General features: G+C 36.8%; 3 protein-coding genes across 6 annotated transcripts; 1 reads left to right on the top strand and 2 right to left on the bottom strand.

The window, feature by feature from the left end:
- Nucleotides 1-544: 544 nt before the first annotated feature.
- LOC117242535 lies at nt 545-4,588 on the bottom strand. Of its 2 annotated transcripts, none has more exons than XM_033509298.1 (3): nt 4,324-4,588; nt 1,272-1,557; nt 545-1,161 (listed from the first exon to the last, which is right to left on the bottom strand). In XM_033509298.1, exons 1-3 carry the CDS (start codon nt 4,524-4,526, stop codon nt 670-672), a joined length of 981 nt encoding a protein of 326 aa, XP_033365189.1. In that variant the 5' UTR covers nt 4,527-4,588; the 3' UTR covers nt 545-669. The 2 variants fall into 2 exon arrangements, with proteins under 2 accessions (XP_033365189.1, XP_033365190.1); XM_033509299.1 differs by lacking the exon at nt 4,324-4,588 and adding an exon at nt 2,289-2,785.
- A 453-nt stretch (nt 4,589-5,041) lies between these two features.
- LOC117242537 lies at nt 5,042-6,145 on the bottom strand. Of its 2 annotated transcripts, none has more exons than XM_033509303.1 (2): nt 5,977-6,145; nt 5,042-5,835 (listed from the first exon to the last, which is right to left on the bottom strand). In XM_033509303.1, exon 2 carries the CDS (start codon nt 5,829-5,831, stop codon nt 5,121-5,123), a length of 711 nt encoding a protein of 236 aa, XP_033365194.1. In that variant the 5' UTR covers nt 5,832-5,835; nt 5,977-6,145; the 3' UTR covers nt 5,042-5,120. The 2 variants fall into 2 exon arrangements, with proteins under 2 accessions (XP_033365194.1, XP_033365193.1); XM_033509302.1 differs by having other exon boundaries at nt 5,042-5,929; nt 6,005-6,145.
- A 539-nt stretch (nt 6,146-6,684) lies between these two features.
- Nucleotides 6,685-13,348, top strand: LOC117242533 (protein AF-10-like). 2 transcript variants are annotated; one of them, XM_033509295.1, is made up of 13 exons: nt 6,685-7,210; nt 7,305-7,384; nt 7,451-7,615; nt 7,689-7,886; nt 7,971-8,636; nt 8,718-9,049; nt 9,863-10,336; nt 10,412-10,595; nt 10,681-10,900; nt 11,134-11,286; nt 11,360-11,624; nt 11,702-11,830; nt 11,974-13,348. In XM_033509295.1, exons 1-13 carry the CDS (start codon nt 7,102-7,104, stop codon nt 12,122-12,124), a joined length of 3,126 nt encoding a protein of 1,041 aa, XP_033365186.1. In that variant the 5' UTR covers nt 6,685-7,101; the 3' UTR covers nt 12,125-13,348. The 2 variants fall into 2 exon arrangements, with proteins under 2 accessions (XP_033365186.1, XP_033365187.1); XM_033509296.1 differs by having other exon boundaries at nt 6,688-7,210; nt 10,681-10,894.
- The last annotated feature ends 1,396 nt before the right edge of the window (nt 13,349-14,744 follow it).

Genomic DNA, 14,744 nt, shown 5'->3' with positions numbered 1-14,744 from the left:
TTTAGGACACGTTCATAAATAAAGATTATCATGTCGAATACTTGGACGTGATAGATAAAAGAACGATTCAAAACAAGGATCGTTAAAGAATAATTTGTTTATTGCAAAAGACCCCTTGACATAATAATACTTGAACAATACTTGTTTCCCCTGTATGTTTTGACGGAATAAGACATAACGTGTGTAAGAAAATATTTTTAACTAGTACTCTTCACTGATTAGTAAATTATCTGCTGACACACTATACATGTGCTACCTTATCGCGTGCAAGCACTCTAAACTCGATTACAACAATCAGATTAACTTAATAACGCAAGGTCGTGGAAGTATATATAGACACTGAGCCAATTTTCTTCGTATTGTACAATTTTATGCAAGAAAATATGTATTTTCTGTTGTATCTCTAAAGATAAACCTATCAGTATCCTTCTTATCAAATTCCTTCTTAATAAGTAGATTATGGATATTCATATAAATTCATATTTTTATAAAAAAAATAATAGAATTTACACAAAGATTTGTATCGTCTAACAGTATAACAATATTAACATATTATTATATTATATATTCTTGCACATTATATACACCCTCGCATCTTTCGATCTGCCATAAATTCATAGAAATCCGCAGTCCAATAATAAATTAGTGTCCTAACTAGTTACATTCAGCCTAAAATAGTCTTTTAGCCACTAGGAGACAGTTCAAATGTTCGTTTCCTATCCTCTCGTTGAAAGATTTCCCATTAAACTGGAATTCTTTGTAGTTGGTTGACACCAGGCTCTCGAATCCACACTTTGCTGAAATCTTTTGTGAATAGTTTGATGTCATGATCGCAGACACTAGGTTAGGCACTGCTTCCAGATTTTGTATCGTATTGTCGCCATTTATCGTAACTGGTGTCTTCACTGCCTTTCCCTTTTTCAACTCCTTTGCAACTTCTATGGATGTAGATACCAATAGTTCCCCTATCCTACGCTTCTGATTATTCGGCAAGGTAGCCAAGAACATTATTTCAAAAATACAGTCGGTGTTATAGTGCTTGAATAAATTCATCTTAGCGTCTATGTTGATCATGAAGTCCACTAGAGCTTTCGACGACTTGTACTTGCAGTTTTCACTGAATACCTCGAAAGCGCTCTTGTCTGATGAACCGTTAAGGACCTGGACAATGAAGGCAGTGTCTTTTTAATGGTTGTACGGTAATTATCGTAGATATTCTTATAAACTCGTATCTAGCAGTATGTTTTGGCTTTTTCATCCTTTTTATTTACCTGCAGCTTGTTAAAAGCCACTCCAATAACTTCTCCACTGTGTATGTCCACAGCCACTACACTGACGCCATCCTTGGCAGCATCCAGGCAAAGGTTCTCGAGTTCCTCTGATGCACCAGGTTCCGAGAGTAGGTCTACACCTCTGGATACGCTCTCGTAGACAAAGAAGCTCTTTCTCATGACATCCAGAGCTCCTTCCAGAGTTTCGTTCGTCAAGGATTCGAAGTCGATGGTCCTATCCTCTGTGGAACCCCAGACTCGGTACGGTGGCATTCCGTTTCGTTTCCTAAACGCAAATACAATTATTTGAAATAACTAATGCGATATTTATTCTTCATTTACATTAGAAAAGATGACAAGGGAAGTACGTGTGATGGGACACACTAACGAACTTATAAATAAGGAAACGTTTGCCTATCTCAATTGCGTCCTGAAAAATTTTCTTTCCATCTTTCTATACGATATAGCACCTACAAATAGAAATTTTCTTCTTATATTATGTAAATCATAAAGGAAACCAAAAATTCTCTGAACGTCATTGTTAGACAACAGATATTTATGGAAAAATGTTGGACTTAGACAGATTTGTGTCATCTAACTAATATTGTAACGAGTACTGTAACCAATCAGTACGACTAGTATGAGCCAGTTAGCTGTTGCGACCTCTTTGAGAACTTTGGAAAGTGTGTACTTAAAGTGTGTAGCAAAAAAGTAAGCGATGACGAGTATACTCGTCAAATACAGAGTCTGTGTGGCTGTTATAATATAGAATTAAGTCGAAACGAAATGACTGTTTTATTTTTTAATTCTATTACTGACAGAGCTCGTCATAACGCAAAATATTGCCAGTTCCTCACGACGAGTATACTCGTCGGAAACAGCTAACTGTTTAAAAAATTAGGATCACAACTTTCGACGCAGATTACTCGATTCACTACCTGTGGTCTGCCAAAAAGCTACCGAATCGCGTTAGTAACTTTCAATAACGAGTTACAGTTTAATTTTATTCCTTCTCACCTCATTTTGACTGACAGATGTGCAGACAATGCTGGATCACGCTACACTGGCCATGACCAGCCACATCCACGAGAATACAAGGCGACCTAACACCGTCGATTACCAGGCTATCGGTTGATGGATAAAACGGCACCTATGTACCGTGTTTTGAAAGACACGCGAACAATGTTATCACATTTCACGTGCGCTAGAATTTCTCCAATTTTTCCATCAGCTCTCTTTATCCTCATATCTCTTAAAATAACTGACCAAATCGGTCGAACGAGATCGAAAACAACCACACAAAGAAATTTCAATTTTTCAAACAATTCTACCAACTGGAAAGCAAGTGCATCTGCTATTACAACGAATAACATTTACGATTTATTATGAGGCGAACGGATAGCGAGAAATTCTTTGGAGTCGAATGAACCCATTATACTCGACAACAAAGCGATACCCGTTTGAGAAACGTGATATATGCGAGTCAATGGAACCATATAGCTGCATACAAGGTCATGTGTCAACTTGTTGTAGATAGATGGTGGGAGGGGGAGCTGATGAAAGTGCCGCAGAGATAAATTTAGTCGATCCATAGGCCATCAGAGGTCGTTAACCGTGTGTAAAGCTAATTTAATTAGTCAATGAGCCAAATCTTCATTGAGGATTGGTCATTACCCTCCGCCAGTGGCCATAAACTTGAAATTCTTCGTCGTTCAAGATTTTCCACTGGCAAGCCATTCGATTGATGATGGAATTTTGGTGAATTTCTTGACACGGTTCGAAGGAAGAAGAATGTTTTAGAGATAATTGATTAGTAGCAGCTAGATCTATTTTTGCGAAGAAGGTCCAGCATGCTTTGGATGGCGATTTTAGCGACTTTGTCTATGGAAATATTTTTTAATATTATTATGTAGCAACTATAAATATAATAAATATTAATATTATAATATAGAGAGGGGTTAGGTTGGGATTAGGCTGTCACCGTACGAGATAAACTCTTGCTTACTTTCTTCTGATTTATTGCACAAAGATACAATAAACAAAAGTAGGATCAAGCCCTAAACCAATTGCCAATAGCATTTTTAGAAATATTTTTGCCAGCTTCATAGTCTATCCTTTCGAATCGTGTCGAAAAATCTGTGTGATTCTGTCGTCAATCGAGTAGCGCTCCCTGTCAGTCCTAAAGCTGTAGTAGTTTAAATTTTAAACGGACAGTACCACACAAGATATGGCTATCTTGGATAGTCTGGAAAACACGATTTCCAAATTGTTCGAAGATCAGCAGATCTGTCATTTGAAACAAACAAGGTCATTTGTGTAGAATACTTGTACCATTAATTTGTACCTGCATTTTTCACAAGTATCCCCAATTAGTAAAGAATTTTCTCTGATCAATCCACATATGTTCTATGTTTTTGTTTTTTGCAAAATTTCTGTGCGTTCGTTTTAATTTTGAAGTTTTCCAAAATTGGATAGCATGATGGATGCAGATAGATTATAGTAGATGGATTTGTAAATGTGCCGATGTGAAAACGTATCAGTGATTTTACGACTGATAATATTAATTGGCAATTCCGTAAATGATAATTGAAGCGGTCCAGGGTAAAACAATGCTGTTGCAACACTGCTAACAGATTTCTAAGTTTGAAATTTCCAATTGTTCTTAACACGAGAGGGTCCTTTTATTTTATCGTTGGAAAATTTTGAAAAAAAGAACTTTATTTTATGATGACAATATTAGTAATTTCGTATTTGTTAATAATTTAAAAAAAAATTCAGACAATAATGAAAAATATAGCAGATATTAAAATACTATGTCTAATATCTGTGACATTTCAGAAATACACTGTTACAAAATTTATCACCGAAGACATAAAAAACTATGTCGTGAAGAAGCGAGAAGTTCAAACCGACTACCGGAAACTTCCATCGATGACAACCTAGATATTTCATTAATAGATAAATCATGAGGCACGTTTCTTTGAATTGTCACTAACAACTATATCAATTTTTATTATTAAAAATTTCATAAAAGAAATTTGAAATTACTTACAATAATGTATAATTCTCTTTGTATGTGTTTGTAGATATATTGCGTTCCAAAATTTCGATTCCGCTCCTGTACGACAACTTCAGCGAATTGCAATTGGTTGAGCAGAGCCAAGATATTATAACCGTAGTGTAACACGTAAAATAGTCAATTTGATTCGCGGGACTTTCAGCGCAGTCTTGGTACTTCCCAGAACAAGATATCATATGGTTATGTAGCTGACGTTATCGCATTCTATAGCAATATCAAATGACGAATGTTCTCAGGAAGAAGAATTGTTCGATTGGATCGCAGCCATCCAGGCTGTCAAACAAGCAAGTTGCAATAGACCAAGCTGTCCAGTTTCTAGCGCTAGTGTTTGATCGGTCGCTCGAGCAAACATGTAAAGATACATGAATATAAATCAGAAATGTCTTTCACACGTTTTACAGTTGGTAATTAATTATAGTGATGATGGCAAATGTATTGAAGCGATAGTAGAGAGTGTAGATAATAAGTATTAATTATATCAGTGATACGAGTAATTAATATATAATAAACAATGATTATAGATAAATTATTTAGTATGAAATTAAATTAATTTAATATTTAATATAAAACTGCTGAATAATTTGTCACAAAGTAATATTTATTAATAATTATTTTTGTTAATAATATATTTTTAGAAACGGTAATTATTATACAATTAAATGACGTATGAGAACTGAAAGATACAGAATACTCAATTTTAGCTCATATACTTTTTAGCAGAAATATACATTTGTATACTTTTTTGTACGATACATGCTATCTGGAAAATTTTAAATAAGTTGCAAAACCATAACAGAAACAACATTATGTGGCGGAGTGTCTTGAAAAATAGGTCGCCCATCATTATCTTTGTAGTGCAAAAGATCTACATCCATAATGCTTTTTAGTCCAAGTCTTCCCGCCGCTTTTTTCGAATACAGAGATGTATACACACCAAATATGAATCCGACGTCTTTTACGGTATTTTTCGCGAAAGAAATTCCTGCAGCCATTAGTGACCTTGAAAGTCCTTGTCTACGATAATTTCTATCCACAGCGACCGCATAAAATTCCACGGCTGCCTTGGAGTTTGGAAACTTTCCATATAAATCAGCCGTTTCACTGATCTCTGATAAATAGTTGAAATATTGTTTCATTAATTCATTTTTAGGAGGATTGTTGCTGAAGGCAGCGGAAACGCCATCAGCACCATCATCGGACTTCGAATTCTTACTAACTATCATCAGGTTTACTCCGATGATTTTTTTCGATGATTTTTCTATCGCTATGATGCAAGGTGAAAAAACGAAAATTGCCCGTATCAGTCGCTCGTGATCGATCCTCATCGATTCTTCATCCTCTATTGTTAACGAATTATTATCTCTCAAACTTTTCAACATGGTCTCTTCCTTATCGAAATTTTCATGTAAGAAAGATAAAATCTCCGATAAGTGAGTGTCATTCGCCCATTCGAAAGTATATTGATCGTTATTTGATTCCATTTTTCTATGTATCAATATTGTAAAAATGAAGATGTCAGTAAGTTAGAAATCTACTTTACCATCGTGTTTTTATTTCATTCGTTAAATCACTCTTTCACCTGAAGCAGAGTTACTGTTTATTCTATTGTCTTTTATTTATGTATACCTTAATTGATAGTTCTATATTATGTAACTTTTCGTTTATGTTGGTGACAGAAATATGTTATAAGTCGATGTTTCACGTTACATCACAATTAGTCGTGCAATGGACTCACTCTACTTAAACGTAAATTGTTGGAAGGTGTTACACATAAATAGAATCGTAAACTAGGGTTTTGATTGGTCGATATTGGAATTCGGTTCATAACATATTCATTGATAGAGCACGTGATTCATTCTCATCTCCAAACTAGCCTTCACAAACTAATCTTCTATATTCTTTAAAATTCTGACGAAGAAATATTAATAGCATCAATTTGAAAGCATGTAAGAATCTATAGGCAAATAAAAAAAAATAATTTAATCTTTATAAATCGAAAATTTTGAATTCATATTTCAATGGAAAAGAAAGAAGGAAATTTTATAAATAGCGAATAATAATAAATTGAATTTATATATTTTTATATTTTTATATTTTTATGGATATAACTAAAGAAGGTGTATTTAAATAGAAATTTGTTCCATTTACCAAATATAATAAATACTGTAGTTGTATATTTTATATATATTTACATATTACATGTATTGTGTACATTTTTACAGCTGTCTGATAACTGTTATGAAAGAAGCACGGACGGAAAGAAGCTACTATAAAGAAAGTAAACGTCGGCCGATTTTTGAACACGCTCTAACATTTTCGCGGTAGAGCGCGCGGATACGCGTGCGCACGCAAGACGCAACAACAAAATAAGATGGCCGAACAGCGAAACAAATAGAGCGCCGTTGTAAATAACAAACCGTTCGAGCACGTTTCGAAACGGTATTTCTTTAAAGAACAGCCGGTGGACGGTATTCTGAAAGCGCCTCGGTCTCGGTGCTTCGTGTTCCCACGGTGTGGAATCGTGCGGGCAACGGGCAACGTGGGGTCGCGCATTCCAAGCCACGATTCACCGTTGAATGCGTCACGCGTGTCCACAAGCATCGAGGAGAATAGTCAAAGAAGAAACGAGTTGAGAATCGCACATTGCCAGGATGCAATTGCGAAAGCGAGGTTACCTCGCGTTACATCTCCGCTTACGGCTCGCCTAGCTCCTCATGCTAGTCTCGTCTTCCGAATTGCTTGGAACACAGCATGAAGGAGATGCTTGGAGGGTGCTGCGTGTGTTCTGACGAGAGGGGTTGGACTGAAAATCCACTGGTGTATTGTGATGGCCAAGGTTGTACAGTTGCTGTACACCAAGGTTTGTTTGTTACATTGATTCTTCTTCTGCATAGAGTTGTATGCTTACAATTGAGGGTATACAATTGTAATGTTACATCCTAATGTTGTTATAGCCTGTTATGGTATCGTTACGGTACCTACGGGACCATGGTACTGCAGGAAGTGTGAGTCGCAGGAACGTAGTGCCCGTGTAGTAAGTTTCATAATTATTGCCCTGAAAAAAGTACATTGTTTACTTGGGTGTCAAATTGTTTTGCAGCGCTGCGAATTATGTCCGAGCAGAGATGGTGCTCTTAAGAGAACCGATCAGGCTGGATGGGCACATGTGGTTTGTGCACTTTATATACCTGAAGTTAGGTTTGGTAACGTGACAACAATGGAACCAATTATTTTGCAATTGATACCATCTGAAAGATTCAGTAAGGTAAAGATATCCCAAATTAAGATAGACTTGTTAATGATTATTTAATATAAAGTATGTAATATGGTTGTTACAGTCATGTTATATTTGTGAGGAACAAGGAAGGGGTAGTAGAGCAAATGTGGGAGCCTGCATGCAGTGCAACAAGACTGGCTGCAGGCAGCAATTTCATGTTACTTGTGCTCAGGCTCTTGGCTTGCTCTGTGAAGAAGCTGGCAATTATCTAGATAATGTTAAATACTGTGGATATTGTCAGCATCATTACTCAAAATTGGTATGTATCATACTGTTTAAAACCAAAATCTCGACGAAATCGAATCGATCGATTCCAGTAAACATTTGATCGTTTCACTTACAGAAAAAAGGTGGTAATGTAAAAACAATACCACCTTATAAGCCAATACCCGCTGATAATGGTTCGTCAGACTCATCTCCTGAAAAGGAAGCGGAGACTCCGATAAAATCTTCGTCAAGTGGTAAACGAAAGAGTTCAAGTTCCAAATCAGCTACAAATTCTAAAAACAAATCCAATACTAGTCCAAGTCTAGAAATAAATGGCGTTGCTGACGACAAGAGCAGTAGCGGCCGTAATACACCCAAAGACAACACAACAAATTCCAGTAAATTCACCACTTCCAACTTCGTAGAGACGATCGTCACCCAATCGGAGAGTGTGTTCGGACATGACGGAACCGCGGCCACCACTGCCGCGGTGGCCGCCGCTACCATTAAATCCGGATCGAACTCGAGCTCCGGTCACAAAAATAGTGGACAAACGAAATCGAACTCCTCGTCGTCGAACAAAACTTCGAGCCACAGTAAAAAAAGAAAGACAGGGGCGCGAACGCCGACGGTAATAGGGAATGAAAATTCAAATCAATCAGTCAGTTCCGAAGCCAGCGGTTCGGTTGTGGTTGCTGTGAGTTCTGTTGTACAGCAAGCTGTATCAAGCAATAACGTGCAGACAACCATAACGGAAGCGACAAGTTTGAGTACGAACACTGAGCCGGAAAAGTCGAAAAAAGTAAATAAGAATTCGTACGATAATTTTCATTACAAACTTTGTGTTTCAATATGTTTCATATTTTGAAAGTTTTTTGTCAAGTTAAAGGTAGAGAGCCCCATTCAGTCATCATCAAGTACTCCAATCACCACTGAAGTGACCACTACACCTGTGATAATGGCAGTAACGCAATCCCAATCATCGGTTGTTACTCAATCACCAACAACCACATCGAATAGTATAGTCGTATCTGTTCCATTGACTGCGACTTCATTGTCCAATACGGTACAGAGTGTGGTGACAAGTGCTCCAACGTTATACCAACAATTGCAACAGAGTATCATAACTACCGCAGCTACTACGGAACCGAGGGCGAGTGCTATGTCGAATTCTGAAAGATTTATGTCTGAAGAAGCACCTGTTAAGAGATCTCGGTAAGTTTACATTTAAATTTTGATATTGATATTTTTTCATATGTAAAATGTACATTTACTAGTAACGTTAATAATTATTATTATCATTTGAAACCTTTTAACTAATATTAATATTATATAATATAATTATATTTGTAACATACGTGTATGTAGTTGTAATATAAAAAGAAAAGTTAAAATTAAGAAAAATCGTGTGTTGCGGGTAATTTGAAATGCGCGCCAAAACAGGAGGTATCAAAATGGCTGACTAGCTGGATAAACAAGCCTCTTTGTTTTTAACCTCTTCTTGCGTTTCGTAAAAAACATTCAGGTAGAAAAAATCTTGTTACATATGGATTTATGGTACTGTGAAAAATATCGTTTCATCAAGGATGCGACTGCGTTATGTAAAATCTCCGAAAAACATCGTGGCGATTGGAATGTGTTCGCGACGACGAGTTACAAGTTGTACGAATGCAAAAATGAATTCAGGAGAATTTTTTATTTCGCTTTTGTGTGATGTAAATCGTAATCGGATTCTGACAGAAATTATTGTGAACGACTGTGATTTTCTTGACGTCCTCTGATTCGTCTGTAGCTTTAAGGATACTTTGAGGTTATGTTTGTTTTTTCTACCTCAAGGGGCCTCAAGGGCAACGAACGAAGAAAAGGAGTAACGTGATGTAAATGGCAGTGCGCAACGGTCCGTTTGTTTTGAATTTTATATAACAAATCAATTTTCCAGAACTTTTCGAGTATTCTTAGTTTCAAGACCGCACAAAAATACAGTTATTCAATACCTCCGAATAAATATTCATTTCGTTGCTTTCTCAGTTCTCAATCGTCAGATAAGCAAGAAAAGGCTCGAAAACCGAAACGTGGATCATCAAATAGTCAACCAGCACTGCCACAAATACAGTCTCAGACGCAACAACAACAGTCCCAACCAGTTTCTTCCGTGGTGACATCAGTATCTAGCAGTGCAGTGGTAACAACGTCTAAACGAGGGGGAAGAAGTAATCATCAAACTCCTCCACCTGCTGTAACTGTGGCACCTATATCATCAATTATTCAAGGACCAACATTGAGCGGTGGTCATTTTAGTAACATTGGTTCTGGATCTGCAAACAACATGGGACCTACTGTCAAAGAATCTCCACCCAGCAGTCCTGGTTCTGAGAGTATGAGCAGTAGTGGGCCTGGAAGAAAGAAACGGAAAAGCGCCAGCGCTGCTTCTATAACACCAACGCCTTCTGCATCCAGTACTCCGACTCTCACAAACCCAAAAGAAGAGAAGGATATAAAATTGTAAGAAATAAAGATGATTGCTATAATAAAGTGTTTTATATTACTGTACATATGCTAATTTGCAATATCTACTAGATTCCAGAATGGAGTTAGTGCACCACATATGCTAGGAAATCAGTTGAACCCAACCTCCACAATGGCACAAAAAATGTCTGATACTCTTTCCCAGGAACTTGAAGCACATTCTATTTTTACAGAAGCTAGTAATCCTACAACGAATTTGGTTGGCCCACAGCTACATAGTCGAGTGATTGCATCTGTAAGTATCTTCGAAATAAAATAAAACAAGGAAAAAATTTCTATTTTGAGATTTTGTGTTCTTATCCTAATATATTATTTTACAGATACGATCCAGTCAAACAGGTGCACAGCCTACATCATTTTCTTCGGTTTTTAATGCCACTAACAATACCAACACCAATGCCAACACTAACGCTAGTACAACCAGCACCGGTTCTTTGGGCGGTGGAGCAATACCCCAAACGCTTGACCAACTTTTAGAGAGACAATGGGAGCAAGGAAGCCAATTTCTGATGGAGCAAGCCCAACACTTTGACAGTGAGTGTACGGCAAAGAAAAATATGCTTACAGTCGCTTGGGTTTGGTGAAGTCGGGGATTTTTAACTAAAAAGTAGTGTATGAATCATCTTTTTACTGTATTTTTTTGCAATGATGAATTTGTATGCCAAAAATATTTAACCAAAATGCGAAGTATGTTGCTTCCCAGCTCGTTTGATCTACTAACGCTTAGATGGATTAAATAAAAAGTTTCTTGAAACCTGAAATTCTTTCCACAGTCGCTTCATTACTTTCGTGTCTTCACCAATTGAGAGCAGAGAACCTTAGGTTAGAGGAACATGTAAATAGTCTTTTGCAAAGGAGAGATCATTTATTGGCTGTGAACGCTAGACTTGCAATCCCTCTGACATCCCAGCCTAGTGCTCACCCAGGTAATTTATTCGAATTTTTCCATATTTAGTATTTGGAATAATCATTTGAAAATTTAATCGTCTTAAATTATAGTGAATAACATACACCCAACAGTCAACCCATCGCACCCTAATGTTTCACATCCCGAAGTCCCACCAGGTGCTGCGGCTCCTGTTCCAAGGGTGAGCAGGGAAACACGAGTAAATAACACGTACATGCCACACTCGAGCTCCAGTAATCACTCTACGACGCTAGAAAATGGCCTGCCTCCGGATCCGTCACCTCCAGCTGCAGCTTCACTTTCACAGTATCAACACAGGACGTCGTTAGTCGCGCCCCAGCCAAGTCCAACGATCAGGTAATATATTTGTCCTGTATTCAGTATCACGCGTACTGATACTGCAGAATTTATTTTTTCCTAATTAATGTGAACAGACACAGCCCGGCCGGAAGCGCGTACCACCAAGGACAGCCTAGTAATATAGTCTCCCCTGCGCCAGCTAGTAATCCTGGTGTGGTCAGGAATTCGTCCGTTACACCAGATCCTCTACGCGGAGTACCAAGGTAAAAATCGACACTTTTATTTTCTTTGGCTTGCAATATTTGATTTAGTTAAAATGTGGCGTTGGAAACTGCACTATTGAGTAAAATGTCATATAGCTAAACGTATTTCCATGGAAAGTAGGTGGAGCTTTGATATGTTTCAGGTCAGTGCCACAGTCGTCGAGCAATTACATACCTTCAATGTACCAACCCACAATGTCCAGTTTGGCAAGTAATCAAGTAGGTAATGTTCATAACCTTCATTCACATGGACCTTCTCCACCCAGCCATGGACCACCTGGAAAACCCAGCTGAAGATAGATGGAAAATAAGGAAGAATATACTGCATCGGATAGTAGGCGTGATGACCTGTCATCGCCGACCGAAACGTGCTACCATCCTTAAAATACGAACACAGAGAAGTCGTTTGTCCTTCGTGCTTCTTTGCTGATTGGTTCGATCTCTGACTGGTCTCTGCTCGATACAGTGTGATCAATTCGATAGATTAATGCATACTAACTAAAGAAAGTTTCTACACAGCGGGAAGAAAATATTTGCATTTATCGATACTTGTAATTCACGATTTTATTGCGTGCGAATATACGCGTTATGTATGTTTGTATCATTACTTGGCGAATTTTCGAGAGCAGTTTTGTCAGTTCAAACGTTATGTAAGCTTTACATACAATCGCGATAACAGAGGCCTTGCAAATTCGAACAAAGAAGCAATCTAGAAGTAGAGATATGTTTTTTCTTTTTGTTTTTTCCTTTGATTGCACGTCATCGAGCACGTCTGAGACAATCTTTACATCATCATCATCATTCATCATTGTCATCGACATCGTATGATGAAACAGTAAATCCGCAGATGTACAAATTTTAGACTATAAGTTAATCTATCGCGACGAATAGCAATAATGGTACGAAGTAGGTGTACATTTTATATAAAAAAAGAAAAAAGAAGGAAAATTGCGTATGAGTCTAGTGGTACGGCAAAGTCACCCATCTTTTCTACGAAGACATCTCATTTTCGCCATCTTACAAACGAAAACTCGTTTCTCGGGTTCTCTTTAGCGCACCACTGTCGACGCTTCGCAAAAATGACTACATCTTTAAAATTAAATTTGTAAATGTCTCGTAATTGATCCGTCTCACGGCTGGAACCGATGTAAATTCTAATCTTATACATGTAAAATGATATACTTAGATATATAACTCGAGCACTGCCTTCCATCAATGAAGATGGCCGTGAAACGGATCGAATAGTTATAATTCTTTATAGTATGATGGTTTTTAATGGTTTCTTCAGAGCGGATAATCGAACTACGACCGTTACATGGAAATTAAGGAAACGGTTAAAGTTATTTCTAGACAGAATGTTGCACACGCGCTTCGTTTTCGCATAGAGAGTTCATTTGCGATTGTTTTTTGTTGTACCTTGTCTTTCTCGATGGCAGCATACAGTTTACTTCGACTAGACTATCAAGAATATTGAATTTTCGACCTTTGTCGATACGAGACGCATAATCAAAAAAAAAATCATTGTTAAATAATTGAATTATGAAAATTTTCATGAAAGGACATTTGCTCAGTATAAGAGCTGCATTTGTATGAATGATATTCGATTCGTTGAGAATAAGGAAATGATTATTATGGGGAGACTAATTTTCTGTCTCTCGGTTCACCAAAATAAAAAATTAATAAGTGAATTGATAAATTGAAAATTAATAAGTGAATAGTAACATTGCTAGAAATGGAACAATCTGTCTTTCCGTTTGAAAAGAATATCTGTTTTAAAGTTAATATAGATTCATGAATTTCTTTTTCGTCTTTAATGCCTAGCTAGTAAGGATTTGTATACTAATACATTTTGTTCTGTAGTAGGAAATGAGATTTCGTAAAACGTTACCACGTTGTGTTCTTGATCGGAAAGTATTATTTTTGCGGAAAGACGATTCTCGATGAGGAAAGATAGGCGAATGATTTTAAAGGGAACCGAGAGGAACCTTTAGGCTTAAATTGTACTATAAACGCGTTGATAATACGACTTAGTGATAGATCATGAGGACACCAAGCGTTCAGAATAGCACGCAACCACTCAGGGAAAATCGATTTACTAAAATTCTGTCGAGTTTTCTTCGTGTACCTCGATTGTATCTTGCATAGAACACTATATCACTAAAGATTTTTATGCATTCATTCAATGCGTTATGCATTATGCATAAATTCAAATTTATATATGCAAACCTATATAAAATATTTATATTAGATTAAACAAACTTTTGCCTAAGTTCCAATTTTTTAATTATACCTATTCATAAAAATATGAATTTGCACTAACATTCGTAGTCTAGTTATCATACATTTTGGAACCTAAACGAACCTATTATACTACATTCTTCGTTACTTCATAGTACTTAAATACCAAAAGTACTAAAAAATTAAATTAATTATAATTTTTCAAGCTTCTTAGAAGTTTCATTTTATGTATAAATGAATTAATATTTGAATCTTTTAAGGTGTACCATATGGATATGGTGTTCTCTGTTGTAAATGAAAAAAGGAGTATTAATGACTGATGACTTAGTCAAAAGTTTTAAAGGGTTTCCAAAACGTCGGGTGATTGTCAAAGACAACAATGCGTTTATACCGATGAAGAGTATTTTATGCGTTTATTATATTTCAATGTAGTATCGCTGTATGTTTAAGATAATATACGGTACGATAGAAGGGCGAGAGAGGCGAGAACAAAGCGTGTATTAAGTGTGGTGTTGAAACAGAGAGCAGTTAATGATAATATTTTTACACACAGCAGACCGTGCCAAATTTTTGCAATCGAATCATTGAACTCCCTTTAAACTCGAGCAACGTATTAGAAAACGAAGTTGTTCGAGATTTTGGGACTGGAATCGCCTTGATGAAACCTTTTCCCGAT

This window comes from Bombus vosnesenskii, unplaced genomic scaffold, assembly GCF_011952255.1.
Source record: "Bombus vosnesenskii isolate JDL3184/JDL3185 unplaced genomic scaffold, Bvos_JDL3184-5_v1.1 scf7180000016274, whole genome shotgun sequence".
Classification (NCBI taxonomy): Eukaryota; Metazoa; Arthropoda; class Insecta; order Hymenoptera; family Apidae; genus Bombus; species Bombus vosnesenskii.
This window is presented reverse-complemented; position numbering and strand designations above follow the sequence as displayed.

Coding starts and splice junctions, on each gene's coding strand:
- LOC117242535 (XM_033509298.1), bottom strand. CDS start 4,526: ATGATATCTTGTTCTGGGAAGTACCAAGACTGCGCTGAAAGTCCCGCG. Junction 1,558..4,323: donor AAAGAGAATTATACATTATT/GTAAGTAATTTC, acceptor ATTTGCGTTTAG/GAAACGAAACGGAATGCCAC. Junction 1,162..1,271: donor TGGCTTTTAACAAGCTGCAG/GTAAATAAAAAG, acceptor TTCATTGTCCAG/GTCCTTAACGGTTCATCAGA.
- LOC117242537 (XM_033509303.1), bottom strand. CDS start 5,831: ATGGAATCAAATAACGATCAATATACTTTCGAATGGGCGAATGACACT.
- LOC117242533 (XM_033509295.1), top strand. CDS start 7,102: ATGAAGGAGATGCTTGGAGGGTGCTGCGTGTGTTCTGACGAGAGGGGT. Junction 7,211..7,304: donor TACAGTTGCTGTACACCAAG/GTTTGTTTGTTA, acceptor ATGTTGTTATAG/CCTGTTATGGTATCGTTACG. Junction 11,831..11,973: donor CCTCTACGCGGAGTACCAAG/GTAAAAATCGAC, acceptor GATATGTTTCAG/GTCAGTGCCACAGTCGTCGA.